The following is a 17,937-nucleotide window of genomic DNA, read 5'->3' on the forward strand; positions in this document are numbered from 1 at the left end:
TTTATGTGTCCTTGCTAGGAAAGGGCTCAAACATAAGCAAGTCCTCCTGAGACCTGGGAATGCTGCATTTTTCAAGAAAGCCAAACTGACCTCTGAAATCTCAACATCCTGGAAGAGTAAAAGCAAGCTCACTGCATATTATTTCTGGAAAGACAAATATCAGATTTTAAAATTCGCTTCTACCACAGCAATCTAACACATGATTACAGACACAAGTACAGATGTGCACTTCTCTGCTGGGATGCAGATGTTGCAGGCAAGGGAGCAAAACGCTCCCCTGCCCCCTCCTGAGAATGCAAAATGGAAGTGTCAGATGCCTCGTGGAGTTATGCACTCATTTATTTTAAAGACAGAAAGGATTAAATACATCTACATAAAGGAAAGAAAAAGTGTTTAAACAACAATAAAACAAGATTTAGTGGTATTAATAAAGAACTCCCTTAAACCAGCACGTCACCATTAAAGTAATTAATAGGGCATGCAAGACACTTCAGCGGAAAGTGAGCAGTGCTCACATTAGAGGGTTTTAAGTTTTCACATGACCTCAAGACAGAATACAGCATTCCTCTGCAAAACTACCCTCTAAAACAGAGATGGTGGCATTCAAGTCTATAAAAAAGTGATTTTAAAATTTAACTGATATGGTCTAAGTCTAAAATGCAAAGGTTAAGGGAATATTAGAAGGGCAATAATTCTATCTGATTAAACTTTTATCCAAAGTGACAATAAAATGTTCAAAATGAATTAAGGATTTTATTAACAGATGCAGAAGCTCTATAAAAGAGCTTGAAATATAAGTAGCAGAAAGGAGTGGTTTTATGGGTTTTTTCCCCCCCCTCTTTTTTCCTGGATGGAGGTGATATTACTATAAAACTTTAATCTTCTTGCCATGCCTCAGTGAAAGTAAAACTGTCAGAGGTAACAGAGCACATCAGGACTGCTTTCTCTTCCCTATGTTGCAAGGGCCTTTTTCCAGTATATAAGTAGGAATATGTACATTCTGTGTCTGGCATTGATACTATAAGTGACCGACACATGTAGACAGGTTATGTGCTAGTGATTCACCTGGACTTCTGCTGGTTGCAGTAGTCCCAAGGTGGTAAGTACAGGCAAGTTATATGTACCATTCCAAATGAGTACTGAGCAAGAATCGGTGCTGCGCCACCAGGGACTCTTCGGAACATTTCAGCCTTTCCAAAATGGAATTAACTGTTTCAGGGCTGTTTCAGATATTTTCGTTGTTTATTAGTACCTTTGTGTACTACAAGGATCACACCAATTTCTGGGCTCTTGGAGAAATGCATTTCACTACATGTGATTAAGTTTAAGCAAGATATAAATCTATGGGACAGGATAAAATACAAGGCTTGTGAAAATGATTACCAAAAACAGGGCATATATTACTCAGAGCAGAGCTCAGCCCCATTAGGGCACTTCAGGCTCAGTAGCATTTGCCAGCCATGACTTAGGCCATCACTACTTTTTCCTTCTGCTTTGCTGCTGCTAAATTCTGGCAACTTGGTTGTCTTGGTGATGGCTGCAGTGTCTGTGGCAGATGCACTGGAAGACATCTTGCAAAGTGGTTTGGCTTTTCCAGGAACTCTTGAGCCTTTTGCATATTGGCAAGAGTGCTGCGGTGGTCACCTGTGCCATAGCGGCTACTCCACCACCCCTGGGACCCACCAATGCCAGCAGCGGGAACAACCTGACCCCCAGCCTGCCCCTGTCCCACGCTGCATTCTCCACGCAAGGACCCAGGGCTCAACCTCTCAGGCTCTCTGCAAAGCCCCACCATGTGCTACAGCTGCCCCTACTCACTACTGAGGAACAAGCCCAGAAGGCAGCTTCAGGGATGTCCATACGCTTCTTATTGCCCTACACCACCCACAAGAAAAGCATAGCTCCTAATAGGAGCAACCGACTGCAAATTGCCAGGGAGACTAGGATGTTAAACAAATACTTTTCTTTTCACAACAGAATATAAATATTTGGCACCACATTTAATTTAAAAAGTCTAAAAGTTACTCAAATAGAGTGGAGAATGTTGCTATGATGTTCATTTGCTTCCTAAAATATGACCAGTCACAGATGGCTTGCTGTAGGAAATATTAAATAAATTTTTAAAAGTGTTGTCTGGCTTTAACACAGATTGCATTTACATAGATACCTCTGTTGGTGGAACGCCAAGATGGTACATTGGTTCAAACATGCCCTTAAACAAAAATCTACATTGTCAGGAGCTAATGGAATATTCATACTTAAAATCTCAATCCCTGATAACATCTGAAACTTAATTTACATTTCAGCACTTCCCCACCCCCCCTTGCTATATTCCCCTTCAGAAGCAAGGGGAAATATCCGGGTTTGGTCAGTAGCAATTATTAGGTTTTGGCACCATAACCATTATTTGTTTAGATTTTCAGAGTAGTTCAAAAAAGTATCTACATAAAGAGCATTAGGTAACATGAGAATCTGAAAATAACAGAAGGCCACTTCGTGTTAAAGAGTCAAACAGCAAGGATCTAAGTACAATGAGCTGCAGCATTAAACTATCACATGTTAGCAGATTAACTTCAACAAGACAATAAAAATCAAAACAATACAAAGATCTTTTCCAATCCCCAGTGTCCGCAGGAGCACATTCCCATGGTGCCTGAAGAAGCCTATCAAATCCCTGCTTTATACCTGAAACCAAAGATGTTTCAAGGGTTCTCTGTTTGGTTTTCTTCTCCCATGAAGCTCCATTTTTGACAACAGCAAAAGCCTTTGGAAACATGGGCATGTAGCATAAAGATTGCCACCAGTTTCCAATTCCCTGTATTTACTGTATTGCCTCAGAGAGCTGGGCAGTAAGTCTGCTTGGAGGGTTACAGTATCAGGTTGCTGTGAGAAACCCATGTGGTGCTTCTACATGAAATGTTTGTCAGGAAACAGCAGCCAGGGAAAAGCAGGGATAACGCTGTGTGGATCTCATCACTCATTTTAAACCATCTAGATGCCCCACCAGCTCCACACTCGCTGATGTGCATGGTGCCATCGCTGCCTCAACTCATACAGATGGTCCTCACAGGGCTGGGTGCAGACACCAGGCCTGCAGGTCTCGCTGGCCAAATTAACCAACATGCTCTCTGTTCCTGTGAAAGCTGCTACCTACCAGTGCACAATAATTTTTTTGTCCCCATCAAACGCTACAGCACCGGAGTTGAGCTATAATCTGGTCTTTCTTCTGCCCAAAATACCCAGTGGATGATTTACCTCTACTGTCAATATTGTACTTGGCCCACAGCTGTATAATCAATGCAGCTGAGAAAAACCCAACATACCTGCAATTTGCTTTGACCCTCCATGAGCATCAAACACTCACCATACTCTTAGAATCAATAAACTTTTTCTCCCGTCATTATTCATGCTTGTTTCGCTTTCCCTAAACTGGCATGATTTTGTTTTTTTCTAACCAGAAATCTACGAAGCCCACTGGGGTTTTTGTGTGTATGCACGCGCTATGGCAAGTTGAACAGTTTCCACTACTGCAAACAAACATTGCACGCAGGCAAGCTGATGTCCTAGAGTGAAGAAACAGAGGCAGGACGCTAGAGGGAGGATTAACTCACAGACTGAGCTTTTGCCAGAGCGAATTCCTTGGAGTGTGGCTTCACCAAGGAGACGGCTGAAGTGGCACGCTGCAAAAGCCTGCTCACCTCCCTGGCACTCAGGCTTGCAAATCACTGTCTGGGCCAAAGTTAAGAGGGCATCTGGAATCAGAGAGCGAGAGAGACAAGACTTTCTGTTTTCTGCAAGGCTGTTAAGGGGAAATCATACCTACTAAATCCAAACACCCCCCTTCCAGGACAGATTCAGCTGTTACTGGCAGGTATCACAGCCTGGCTGCTGCTTTACCAGCGGATCTGCTAACATAGCATCAACGGTGCAAAATAATCAAAAGGGGTTGCTAAAAATATTAACCCTGTATTTACTTCAATGAGTTCTGATTTTTTTTTAATCTCTGGACACTGTGCAGCTCTTTGACATCACTGCATTAAGAAGGACAGAGCGAACTCAATAATACATGGATCTGGTGGAAATGCACACCTAAATTATGGGCCCTGTTTCAAATAAATCACAGCCTTTCCAAAATAATTGTCTTCAGCTGTTTGATTTGACAAATAACTATGCGGGGCTACAAGCAAGCGGCAGGACTTCATGGAAAGGAACACTGTTGTGGTACCTCCTACTCTCCTGGGTTTTCCAGGAGCCCTCACTCAGCTGTCAGCTGCTTGTTCATTCATATTCATGCCCAGTCCCTGAACAGCAGTGGTTTGAGGAGGAGAAGAAAAGACAGGTAGCTCCTTCACTTGAAGATCTTTGCAGGCTGAACTGCAACTAACCACAACACTGGGATATGGAAAACCTGAGCTGTACATTGCAGACCACATTAGTGGTCCTGGACAGGTCACTCAAGCTCAGAACTGGAAGAAGCAGGGCTAGAAAAGACTCCTGCCTAGAGAACGCTTGACTAGATCTTAACTGTTTTTACAGATGTTTGCCCCACCTATCCCTGAAGGCTTCTAGCAAGGGAGATCCATGACCTAAACAAACTGCATTTAATCTTCTTGGGGTCAGTTCTTTACCTGCAATATGGAGGCAGTACCACTGCCTTCCCCCTGCACTTGCTGTTCTTTACCAGGAGGGTTTTTTTGAGGCAGAGACTATCGCCTGTCATTCACTGACACACCACAATGACAGTTTATGGCAGTGGGACCTCTAGACACTACTCAGGTTGCAAAGGGTGAAAGCAGTGAATATTTTGCTGAGAAGGTGGTGAAGTACAATTGAAAGAAAAGCAGAGATGAATGCTACAAACACTAGACATGGCTTGCCATCTAATACACATCTACACTTGACTGCAGATGAAGAAGATTTTCCCGCTACTACAAAGGTGCTGGTGCATAAGACTTCATTCTTTCTTTATAAGCTGTTTCTGCTAGCTTTCAAAGGCAGACAAGAGCTGGGCTACCTTCTGACGAGAAATCTCAACACACAGCTTGAAGTCATTGCTAAATGACTTCACATTCCCCTTGACTGTAGTATGATCCATAAGCAGATGTATAGCCAGGAGCCATAAAATCCCACTGGTCCTGCAGAAAGGGAGACTATTGTCTTCCTAAAAATATACAGCTGGTTAGTGGAATTCACCCTGTGAGGTGAGAAATTCACTGAATGGCAGCAGCTGGTCCTTCACAATTTCATCTTATTTCAGTTGCACTAAGAACTCCCTCCACAAAGTTTCCCATGGTATAGTTTTTTCTAGATTGTATATGTGAAATCTATGCTTAGTTCATATAAGCAAATACGAAAAATTCCTCTAACTATAAAAGCATAAGGCAGAGACAAGAAGACAGTTCCAGTTGTTATGGCTGCCAACACATACGGGAGGAAAGATCTGGATTCTAGCAAGCCATCACAAGAGTTTCAAGCAAGCTCAGGTGTGGAGGAAGAGTCTTACCTAGTAAGGACACATTCTTGAAGATGGACCATGGTGAGGAGTGGGAAATGATCCATCCACCCCTAGCAAAACTTTGAGTTACCAAGACATCACTGAACTGGTTAATCAGCACTTCATGTCCAATCTTCCAACACAGATGTATTAAGATGCTGTTGAGCACTATGGTGACTTTTCAAAAAATATCCCCCTGATAACCTTGTAAGTTCAACAAGGACAAGTGTACTGTCTTGCACCTGGGAAAACATAATCCAGGAGTGCAGCACAGACTCGGATCCACCTGGCTGGACAGCAGCTCTGTTGAAAGGGACCTGGGGGTCCTGGTGGACAGAAAGCTCAACATGAGCGAACAGTGTGCTGCTGCGGCCAAGGCGGCCAACAGGATGCTGGGTTACACCAAAAAGGGCATCACCAGCAGAGATAAAGAAGTCATCATCCCACTCTACTCAGCGCTTGTCAGGCCACACCTGGAGTGCTGTGTGCAGTTCTGGTCCCCGCTATACAAAAAGGATGTGGACAGGCTGGAAGGGGTGCAGAGAAGGGCAACCAGGATGATCAAAGGACTGGGAAGCTGCCCTTCGAGGATAGGCTGGGAGAACTGGGTTTGTTCAGCCTTGAGAAAAGGAGGCTTAGAGGGGATCTCATCACCATGTACCAGTACTTAAGGGGTAGCTACAAAGGAGACGGAGACTCCCTTTTTACAAGGAGTCACATGGAGAGGACAAGGGGGAACGGACACAAGTTGCTCTTGGGGAGATTCCGATTGGACACAAGAGGAAAATTTTTCACAGTGAGGAGAGTCAACCATTGGAATAATCTCCCCAGGGAAGTGGTTGACTCGGCCACGTTGGACACCTTCAAGAGTCATCTGGACAGGGTGCTGGGCCACCTTGTCTAGACTGCGCTCTTCCTAGAAAGGTTGGACTAGATGATCCCTGAGGTCCCTTACAACCTGTGATTCTGTGTGTAACACTGCTATCATTGGTAGCATCAAGTGGCTTTACCTCCACAATCCATAGCTGGTCTTCCTCTAAAGCAACACTCCGCTCAGCTTTCTGGAAAAATAATTATAACACACCAAGGTGTGGCCTGATCCTCTCACTATCTACTTCAACATCGGTCAGCTGCATTTGCAACAGTCAACACGTGAAGGCAAACAGCAACTGTAGGTTGAAAATAGGGTACGCTACACCTTCAATCCCATCAAGATATTTGGACCAGTTAGCCGAGTACATCCTGCTGCACTGACAAAAGAATAATTTAATCCTTTATGCCACCCTCAGCAGACAAGTGTGTGGTCTCACTCAGAGAATCCTCCACCAAGGTGAGCCCAGTGCAGTTCTTGGCAGGGCTGATGCTCTCATGTCTTCTAAGAGCACTAGGAATTTTTCCTGTTACAGCCTTCGTTTATTCACTTCTTGTCCTGTCCTTGTTGGACAGTGAGATGAATTGGCCCTGTCCTCTTTGACATAAGCATCTGAGTCTCCACAGAAGAGTTCCTATATAGCATACCTCATCATCTCATGGTATTGTCTCTCCTTTCATCATAATTCCAGTTTAGAAAGAAGGTTATTGGCCCCTGCCCCCCCAGCAAAGGAACCTTATCCTCCTGTCTAGTGACAGTAAAGGCATGACCCATACCCTATAACAGCCGGTATGCTACTGAAAAAACATGATGCAGGCTTCAAGACAGTCAGCTAAGTCCAGCATCCACCCCAGTTTTGACAGAAGCTGCTTCATTGACATATTCTCTCACACATGGACATTTTTGTTCCTCCTAGACTTGGACTCCTGGAAGCTCTAGGTGCAGCTTAGGCAATAGCACCCCATCCTCCTCTGTTTTATGCCCTGATTACACAAGACCACTTACGACTCAAAGTTGTAGCGCTGAGCTTATGGCTACTTCTCCTCCCCTGGCTTCCATCTGTACCTTTTATATCAACTGTTGCTGTGTGGTATTAATATAAAGGGCTGTTACACTCTTAAGGGATTTATTAATTTTTCAGTTTTACAAATTATTTTCAGTTTACCAGGAATGACAGTCTTCCCTTGCCATGATCCCCCCCCGCCAAGAAGTTACCAATTGGGCCTAGACTAGCAAAATTATCAAAGCTAATAATCAATAGGATTAAACCATGCCCATAAGCAAACCAAAACCCTGGACCTGTTTTGTCTGCTATGCCCATGGACCTCTTCTGTTGTGGGTAAGAAATATCCAGGACAGGAGCCCGCTGCCGCCTGGTGCAGCCAAGCTGTATGTCTCTGCTACAGCAGCAAAGACTTAATGCTTTTAGATCCATGGGTCACAGGTTCAGCTCGCTGCTGCTGATGACTCATACAGGAGCACAGAACTAAATCTAGCAACACCAGCTTTTTCTAGGAGAGGACTGAAGAGCAGCATTGATCTCAAATATTTCGAGGGCAGAAAAATTCCACCACGTAAAGAGTGCGTGACTTCTCTTTAGTTTGTTTTATATTTTTGTTCCAGTTGTCATTTTGAATTCAAACTCTTTGGAAAGCAGGCATAATAGTCTTAATGATCCCATTGAGCAGTTTAAATTCAAATTGTGGAGCACTCGCAATACCATGCTGGCAGCACTTTCCATAAATTACTCTCAAATTCAATACGTTGCTTGACAAAAACAAGAATAAAGGGCTTTTTACTTTAAAAAGAAGAAAACTTGTATCCTAAAAAAAATATATTTAAATTATAGTTTCTCTTTTCTGGTCCAATTTAAATTGTTACATGGTTGCTAAATTAGTGCTGTAATCTCTGCTTACAAATTGCAGAATTATTTTTAAAATTAGATGTAATTTTACTGCAGGGATCAACCTTACACTTTAAACTGTGTGTGCTGGAGGTAGCTGCTCTTGCACAGCTTTCAAACAACCACGCTCACTAGTGGACACAGGGTGAGGTTTACAATACCAGTCACACTGAAGCTGACAGCAGTTTTACCAGATATTTCAATGAGCACAAATTGAGCTAACACCGACGTTTCAGAATGGTTAGCAAATTTAAGCTTTCCCAGGATACTCCGCGGCACCAGTGGCTATAGTCATACCGTTACCTAAAACATCAGCATTTCTCTTGTATTCTGGTCTGAACTATCTTCTCCTACTACACTACAGTCCCTGATAGGCCAGGAAGTTAGAAGCTATTAAGAAAGAGAAACCCCTAAGATATGGGGCTTTTTTCCTCACAAAACAAATAATTGATGAAAGAAAAGTGGAGCAGTATGATTCTGAGTTTAAAGCTGGGGAAGAGCAGTGATCAGGCCATAACTTCCACACACAATTCTTCCCCTCCAAGCACTTCCACAGCTTTAGTACTATGGAAAGATGATCCTCACCCTGCAAAATCCTTGTAAGTGATCTTTGGGGTAGGGTTTAAGGTCATGTCCCCAGTATCTCACAGCACACAGCAGAAACAGGAAACCTCGATCCCTGGTCTCCACGGGGCACTGCAGAGCATACCTACCATCTTCCCCCACTCTAGCTAGACAGACAGACATGAGACAGTTTTGTTCCTCTCCTTCAATTGCTCATCATTTCTAGCCTACCACTTCTCTGAACTCCCTTTCATCTGACCCTAGCTATTTCTGCTTTGCTGGGTTAGTTATTCCTGCTTTCTCACCCCCTTCCCCACCACACCATGGCCCTTTCCTCAGGGCCCAGTGGTTTGTCACATTGACTTGGACATGACAGAAGAAACCCTCAGATGCCAGGAGCATCTGAAAGATCTCGCTGCTTTCTGTGCTAACTGCAGGTGCTCAGCACCTCTCAGGCTCAAACAGTTTATCTCCAACTGCCAACCACCAGACTGCCAGGAAAGGGGATAAAGAATGGGGGAATATTTCCACATTCTGGAGAAAGTCATCAGGACATCAAAGAACATCCCATTCACAAAACAGCGGCATCACTCTTGCCAGGCCGGTGTGTCTGGTTAACCTTGTGTTCAGGCCCTATGATAATACAGTATCTGGAAAGCAGACAGCTGGCACTAACATCTTGCTCTTCAATCTTTTATAACAACGGTTCCACTGATATTACTCTTAACCTTTTCTCTGCACTGAGTCCAGCACTAAAATCTCTTCAGCTACTTAGAGGAAGCCAACCAAATATTTTTTTGTCAGTAATTTACCTGTAAGGGAAGGGAAAAAGTATGCTGTGTCTGAAGTATGTTATCAGTATTCATCACATGTACAGCAGTATGCTGGTTACACTGGAAACCCTACCATGATATTTCAGATGTTACTTGACTGTCGTAATGACTAGGAGACATCTGTCTCCTATTAACACTTTATTTTTTACAGTTGCTTTTATTTCAGCAGAAGTGTCTTAATGGAGAAGACTGGTACTCTTTTAGAAATAACATCAATAATGAAAGAATCCTTGGATGCAGAGCAAAACCAGCAAACACATTAGCAACAGAACTCACTGCATTCATAAGATGTAACAGGAAATGATAGTGACTGGCTCTGCGTGGGGGGATTTTTGTGTGAAAGAAATTAACTGTGGTACTCAAATTCCCATCAGGAAAAATATTTTATTTTTAAACAGGTGATTGATCTCCTTAGATGTTAATTCAGACTTTTGGGGAATTTCAGCTTAACTGGGTCACTGATAAATAAAACCAGAAACAAAAACAAAAAACCAACTCTTCTGCAGGCTATTCAGCCTTGGTATTGACTAACCAGTAATTAAATACAGCTCTTTGCAGTAATCTTAATTATGGCTTCAGTCCACCACAACTCAGAAGAGTCATATAATAAACTGAGAAGATTAGCCAATTCTAACTGTTGAAAAACATATATTCTCATTTTTGCACATAATTTTTGTGCGCATAAAGCTACAAGTCACACAAGGGAATTAGTTAAAAAATGAAAGAATTAATGAATTTATATATCAGGATCAGGCAAATACTATAGTTCATTTTCTTTATATAAATGAAACAGCTTGGCCTAATGGTTTGCATAATGGCAGGTTTTGGACTTCAGGAAATGGAGATGTGTGCTAGAAATCAGTGTGAATTAGGTAGACGAGTAAACAGACTTCATTGAATTACTCAGATTTATTCCAGCTGAGAGTCCTGTTTTCTCAGCTGGCCACAGCCGTGGATTAGCTGTGCAATCTTGGGCTACTCACACAGGCTCCACCTTCCATGGGAAGTCAGGTCCACAGGAATCTGAGTCTGGGTTCTTCAGTCCCATTGATTTTCTACATAACTAGGGGTCCAAGTTATTTTCTTGTAATGGGACTTGGGGAAGCTCAAAAAAAATCAGAGGCCAAAATTCAGCAAAACCCTTAAGCACAGGCTAGATTTTAAGCAGGTCGTTAGCTCTCATTGACTTCAGTATGACCGCATCACACATCTCAAGGCAAAAGCACTCAGATTGTGCCTCAGCAATTTAAGGGCCCCAATCCATTTGCAAGAACAACTTGCAAGCCTAGCTCAGGCCCTCAGTGTACTTAGGCACTCATCATCCTACTGAAGCCAATACAGACCTCATTTCACCGAGCCATACACTCTACAACACAAACTCCTCAGGCATAAAGCCAATACCATGGAAGGTGCCTAGATCCCTCGTAGATCTGGCTTTCAGCACAGCGGCATCCTGACCTTTCTGGTGGGTATTGAGACTTAGGCTCCCAACACTTGTTTCTTCCACATTTAAGAATTTAATGTGTGCTTAGGTGTTTGGGTTTTTTTTTTTTCTTTGCTGCATCAGATTGCTAGATTCCTGCTTTCCATTTCCCTTTCACAGTATCAGCTGTCCAGCTACACATATGTAACCCTAACAGCATCGCCATCCTTTCCCCTGCATGTGCAGCAGCAGATGGATCCAGATGTGTTTTGGGTTAAGTCCATAACCAGGTTTTTGTGGACTGCATGGATAAACATTTAAAGGCCCCTTCTGGTTGTATAAGAGAAAGCTATTAACGTTTACTTTTTCCTCTGTACTCAGAACTGCAAAGCCATATCACAGAACACACAAACGCAGATGCAACCAGGCAATTATTGTTCCTTTATCCCTTAAATAGATATAAGATAAATTTGAAAGAAAATGAAGAACAGAATCCTTCTCCCTTTCCTTTTTTATCCTTTTATCTCTTAGTGTAGCAAGTTTACTGAACCCTTGCCAACAATTCACTCAGGCTAATGAAGTGTATAAGTAATGGGATTAAATAATCTTAAACCATTACTACAGTGGCTAATGCAGATGTTTTCCCAAACTAAAGCAGATGAGTGGTGAAGAATGCGTGCTTGATTTAAAAAAAGAGGAAAAGAAAGTATCAATTTGCAAGCAGATGAAGTCAATTCCAGCCTGAAGTCAATGAAATGTTTAATTCCAGTTACACAAAGTTGCTCCAATCATATTACGAAGGCACCTCCCTAAAGTCTGCAGTGCTTTGCACATGGTCAAACATGCCACAAAATTAACCTTAAATTTTTTATGGTGCAATCATTTTAGTGCAAACAAAAATGGAAATGGTTTAAAAGGTACATATTCCACCAAAAGATCATCTAGTTTTTAAAAGACAATTAACAAAGCCCATATATCTCTGCCATTGTAAATAAGGTAGAATCCTCCCTTTTTATATGCAATATTTCAGCAATAATCCCACTGCAAAGGCTGTAGAGAAAAAGAAGGAATAATAGAATATTGGTGGCATTGTCAGAAATACATATTACTGCTTTAATTATTATTGGAATGCCAGAAATGTTAGAAAAGCATCAATTTTTACCTTCAGAAGCACAAATCCAATTCTGGAAAGATCTCAGGTCCAGTGTTTATAAGAACAACTCTGAACTGGAGGTTTGGACAAAGACCTATCAACGCTTTAAGAATGTTTTGGTACTTTTCTTATTTTAAATTACAAGGATTATCCCTATATGCTGTATACTAAGGTCACACCAAGGTAAGGCCTCAGGCACATTATGTGATGTTTCTTTAACTCGCAACTGATTCTAACTAGCTCCTACAGGAGGGAGCCTCTTAAAAGGTACAGCTCCTCAGAGCAACTGTTAATTGTTTGCTTGAAGAGCTCGTTGGAGGCATGAAATGAAATTTTAGGGTAAGGTAAGCTTCAAAAGATATCTAATCCAAAGACCTTTAGTTCAGTAGAAGGACTTCCAACAAGCAATGCAAAGGCCTTGATTTTAGAAGTTTTAGTACTATCTTACATCCCACCTCCTTAATCTTCACAGGCACCACAGTCTGTAAACATTTTGGTAGCAGGTTTCTCAACACAGAAAGCTTCTGAGAGCAACACTGCCATTTAAAAAAAAAAATCAGTGCATAGCCTGCTCCTTATAGAGCTGAAATAATCACAAAAAGCAGCTCTTTCCCCTGCTTTGGCAGTTCTTCTGAAGACCATGGAAAAACTGGTGCCTACAGTACTGCCACTGGATTGTCAGGTTTTAACTGTAAGGCAACTGTATAACAATGAAAGAAATCCATGTTTCCAATGTCTGTGCATTAAAATCAGGCTGCAAACAAGAATGGGTACCTACAATATAGCAGGGTTCACAGTAGGCTTTCTTCTCCACTGCGTAGAAAGGCTGTCCCCTCAGCTTGCTGTTGCACATCATGCAGGTGAAGCACTCCACATGGAAGACCTGGTCCATGGCTGTGCAGCCGGTGCCTTCCCCGACAACATTCTCCCCACAGCGGGCACAGCGGCCTGTCACAAAAGGGAAAGAACACAAGTCAAAGCAAGCCCCTGGTCTCAACTGCAGAGAAGCTGTCCCCACACACCTGTGCTGCATAGTAGGCAAAAGGGACAGGACAGCTCAGTCAACAGAGGAACAGTTTGTGCCATTGCTGGCAAATATCCAGCACCACTGGAAGGCACTCCAGTGCTGGCCCATATGAAAACATCTAGAGAGGCTTGAAAGTGGCTCCTAAGACTGCACTGATATCAGTTCTACTACTGCTGCTAGCCAGTGATAAGGAGTCTGAGCCCCAGATGCAAACCATTCAGCTATCATCTCACCCAGCTATACAGTCATCCTCAGCTCCTCAGTTATATGCGATAAACCTGTGCCTAAAGCCTTGCCTCCACATGAAAGGATTTTGTGGTAGGATGCCTCATAAAGCTGCCTGGTGGCAGCACAATTGTTACCGTTTAAAGAGTAGTTTTTGCTTGTACAGCTTAAACCAATTCCCTCAATGGAGCCAATTATACTGGCAAAAGGATTTCACTTTTTTTGCTTTTGCCAGTATAGCGGTATCAATCCTTGTGCTTTTGCTAATGTGCTGATGCTGAGCTAGTCGATATTTTAAATAAAAAGTAGTAACTAAAGACGGAGTGATTACAAAGAGTGCAGTATGATCTCTTACAAGGAAGAATTACTTTTTTTTCTCTTTGAAGATTAATATGGGTTAAGAAATTGATGGTGTCAGGATGATGGGACTAGGCTCTTTTCAGTGGTGCCCAAACACAGGACAAGGGGCAATGGGCACAAGTTGGAGCCCAGGAAGTTCCACCTTAACATGAGAAAAAACTTCTTTCCTGTGAGGGTGACAGAGCAGGGGAACAGGCTGCCCAGGGAGGTTGTGGAGCCTCCTTCCCTGGAGACATTCAAAACCCGTCTGGACACGGTCCTGTGCCCCATGCTCTGGGTGTGCCTGCTCAAGCAGGGGGGTTGGACAAGATGATCTCCAGAGGTCCCTTCCAACTCCTACCATTCTGTGATATTTTACTCTTACTGTCTTTCAAGAAATGTGTATCAGAAGCTGCTAGTAAGGACTCTAAGTAAAGACAAGCCCTAAGAGCTCTATCTGTTGCTGAAAAAGGTCCCCAATGCCACATACAAATACATAACACACAAAAAAATCTGCGCGCGCGCGCACACACGCACACAGACACGCGGATGTACAAAAGGCTTGCTGCCTTGTTCAGACTGCTGTTGAAAATGTTATGTGGCAGAGAGATTTAAAGTGAAGACAGGATTTCAGAGAAAGAGGGTTTCTTGGATCATGGGAAAGAGAGTTTCCTAGGGAAGACTATGGTGCAGAGATGATGGAAGAGGGTGGGTGGAAGGCACACCTTTACAATTTTCCTCTGCCATTCGAGTTCTAGAAAACAGAGATAGCCCATGCAGGTCTGATATCTCTCTTTTCAAACAAATACTGAAAACTAAAAGGACTTGGACATGCCTCGTCATTCCAACAGCAGGGCTTCTGTCCTTGTGCAGTGCAACATCTATGTCCCTGCACTCACGACTTCTTCCCTGCCTGTCTCAGACTCCAATAGGCTGCATCCAGGGACAAAGCATGTAAGCTACTTTTGGATCCCTCAGGATGAGGGAGGATGATATATATACACATTTGAGATATATTAGGCAAGCTTGGAAAAGAACCCAGATCATTCCAATTTGCTACAATGGCATAACCGTAGTTGGCATTATACAGGACTGCCAGTTCCTGAATCAAACAGCTCTCAGTCTGAGCGATGTGGAGAGAGAAGTCACCAGATAAATCCAGACGAGCCTGGAAACCCCCTAAAAAGGAATTAATAATGTTGGTTTTATACTTAACTTTCTTTAGCATTTGTTATTAGCATTTTGATTGACAGTGTTGTGCTTTAATCACTCCACTGTAACGCTTCTTGTGAGGACTGCTTTTTTACGAGCAGAGAAGGAATGCAGGGTTCCCAGCATGGTGGTGAGGCTACAGAGCATGGGGGAAGAATGGAAAAAACCATGAGGACTAGGAAGAAGAAAAAAGAAGTGTCCCAGTGGAGGCAACCACAGGAGCAGTACTGCTCTGGGAAGGAGGCTGAAGAAACCTACTGTATACACCACAGGAGCTGCACGTACAACAGGAGAGCACTGCTTGGTCCTGTGTGCAGACAAGACCAAGCGTGCTCCGGGGCCTTCTCCAAACTGCTCATGTAGCTGGGCTGTAATATGAAGAGATGTCTGGGGAGCAGTTAATATCTCTATATATAAAACATGAAATTGAAAGCCATTAGTGTATTACTTTACACAGTGTTTTTCCAGAGGGAATATTCCGCTGAAGAATTTATTTTCCCTGGTGTGCCATTCTGTGATCATCCGGTATTATTTTTATGAGGCATTTGGACACAGAATAATGTAGCGTCTATGCAAACACTTCTCAGCTTTCTTTGTTAACATCTGAGTAGAACATGTGGGAATCTTTTCTCCCCCTCCTCCTCTTCTCACATTCATAATTTAGCCAGCTCTTGTATACTTCAACATCTATCTTCCTGTTTGACCACGGCATCTCTCCATTTGCTAGAGAAGCTGTCTATATGTAGACCATACTTCTGGCTGTGCTTCTGTGTCAGGAGACCTAGGCCTGTTTCCTAACTCAAATATATGCTCTTGTAATCTCTGGCAAACCACTTGCTGCCTTTGTACCTCCATCCTCTCTTTGAGCAAAGAGCATAAAGACATCTTCTCTGCCTCCCGAAGGTGCCCTGAGGCTACATTCCTGCACGGCTCGGGGCATTCCCCAACTACACTGCTGGTGGCCAGGTACGAACCAAAGAGCAGCACAATGGAAGTCTTGGCCAACTTCTCCTCTTCAAGTCGGTATTTCCTTAGGTTTTCCTTCCTCTTTCTCTTTTTTTTCCAGAAGATTCCCATTCAGGCAGTGACAGACTTAACCCATTTATGAGAAGTCCAGCTTCTGCTATTATGTACGCAGTCAGAAATGCTTCTGTAAACTCTCACATAGGAAAGCTTAAAGAAAGCTTCCTTTTTAGTAAGTTTATATGCAAATTCTAACACTGTAGCCTGGAGCAAACCATGTTTTCCATGAGACATGGCCACTCCAGTGAGAATCAAAACACAAGCTCTGTGCCTAGCACCACCCCTAAATGACTCACATGCCTGAAGGGTATAAGCAAGGAAGCCAAAATATTCAATTTTGGGGCTGGATCCACGTAAAGGCACGTGAGCAAATACATGACTGATCTGGCTTGCAGTGATGTAGCCATTAGAGGCTGCACCTTCTGCAGACTTGGGTGCAATCTGGGAGATCACGGTTCGTGTAAAACCAGGTCTCTTCCCCTGTCTCCTGTGCCTCACTCAAATTTGGTTGAAATTGGCTCTTAGTTTCAAGGGTTATTGGTGTGGGAGGAACTGACAAACAGACGGGCACATGCACCCAGGCAGTATGATTGCACAAGCCTCATTTCCTTAGAAAACCAGAAAAACCCCACTAAAAACAATGTATCTATCATTATGCCTGATAAAAACAAAACAAAGGTCTGCTTTTCCTGTGTGCCAATTACCAACAGCAAAGGTATTTGTGGTCAGACTCACCACAATTAAGTGCCCACACATGTTCCCCATTTTAATATTTTCACACTGGTTGAAATAACCCAGTCCGTTGTGTGCAGAATACCCATGAGTGAATACAGAACAAGTCGCACTGCTTATTGGGAAAGAAGTAGCAAAGGCAAAGCTTGCAAGACTCAAGAACAAACAGATTGCACAAAAAAGATTACACAAATAATCTAAGAGAAAAATAGCAGGCAGCGTATTACAGTAGAAACATAGAACAACGTGACCCATTTGCTTCCCACAGAGACAAACAGCACTTAAAAGGCAGCTTAAAGACAAAGGACAAAATTAGTACTAAACTGCACAAAGATGAAACTATGTCATTTCAACATTCTTTTGCCCCTTCAGCCCTTTTTACGTCCTTTTCAAGATCATTTCAGCAAAACTAGAAGGTGATATGTTGGCAGCAAGCCTGGGAGACTGAAGTCCTCTATATTTGCATGAAAGAGGTGCATAATCTTGGCCGTGACCTTCCTTCAGCTGAGCCTCGCTGCCACATGTTGGTCTTACCTTGGGGGGACACCCACAGAGGCTTCCCTGCTGAAACTGCTGGAAATGCCATAATTACTGAGTGGATCACAGGGAAACACTTCAGCAGCTAAAAGAAAACATCAGCTACTATACTTCCTTCTGAAACCTCTTCATTTACTGTCTTCTGTTGTATAAAAAATTTGAAATATTGTGAATCTGAAGGAAGAGGGGGAAGAGAGGAGCTCATATTGCACGTGTTCTAACTTCTTGTAATTTTATTATATTATTACATGTTTTTTGCTTATACCACAACTTATACCTGGCTGCTCAGACTGTGGAACAGCCCCATTGTGCTGGGTATTGGGCAAACACAGAATACAAAGAAGGGCCTGACTGCAGGAGTTTGCAATCTAATACAAGGAATAACAACCGGGTATAGATAGGAAATACAAAGAAGCAATCAGACAAAACTGGTCAGCGAGGAAAATTGTGGTCTCAGCACTCTAAATGTTTTTCTATTGACAAGCAGTCTGTAGACAGCCCTGCAAAGGAAAAGGTTAAGGAAGAATTTGAAAGAGGATCCAGAGGGAGTTTGAAGGAAGTTTAATGGGATGCTTCTGAGGAAAGGACAGAGGCAGCACAA

The 17,937-nt window shown here is 42.9% G+C and overlaps 1 protein-coding gene across 10 annotated transcripts in view; it reads right to left on the reverse strand.

Moving 5' to 3' along the window:
* The window catches only part of LPP (LIM domain containing preferred translocation partner in lipoma), a 341,524-nt gene that overhangs the window by 32,408 nt on the left and 291,179 nt on the right, over window positions 1–17,937 (reverse strand). For all 10 annotated transcript variants that reach the window (XM_075098979.1, XM_075098982.1, XM_075098978.1 and 7 more), the window contains one exon: window positions 13,020–13,189. In XM_075098979.1, coding sequence (XP_074955080.1) covers window positions 13,020–13,189 — 170 coding nt within the window. The remainder of the gene's footprint in view (window positions 1–13,019; window positions 13,190–17,937) is intronic.

Source organism: Phalacrocorax aristotelis, chromosome 7 (genome assembly GCF_949628215.1).
Source record: "Phalacrocorax aristotelis chromosome 7, bGulAri2.1, whole genome shotgun sequence".
Classification (NCBI taxonomy): domain Eukaryota; kingdom Metazoa; phylum Chordata; class Aves; order Suliformes; family Phalacrocoracidae; genus Phalacrocorax; species Phalacrocorax aristotelis.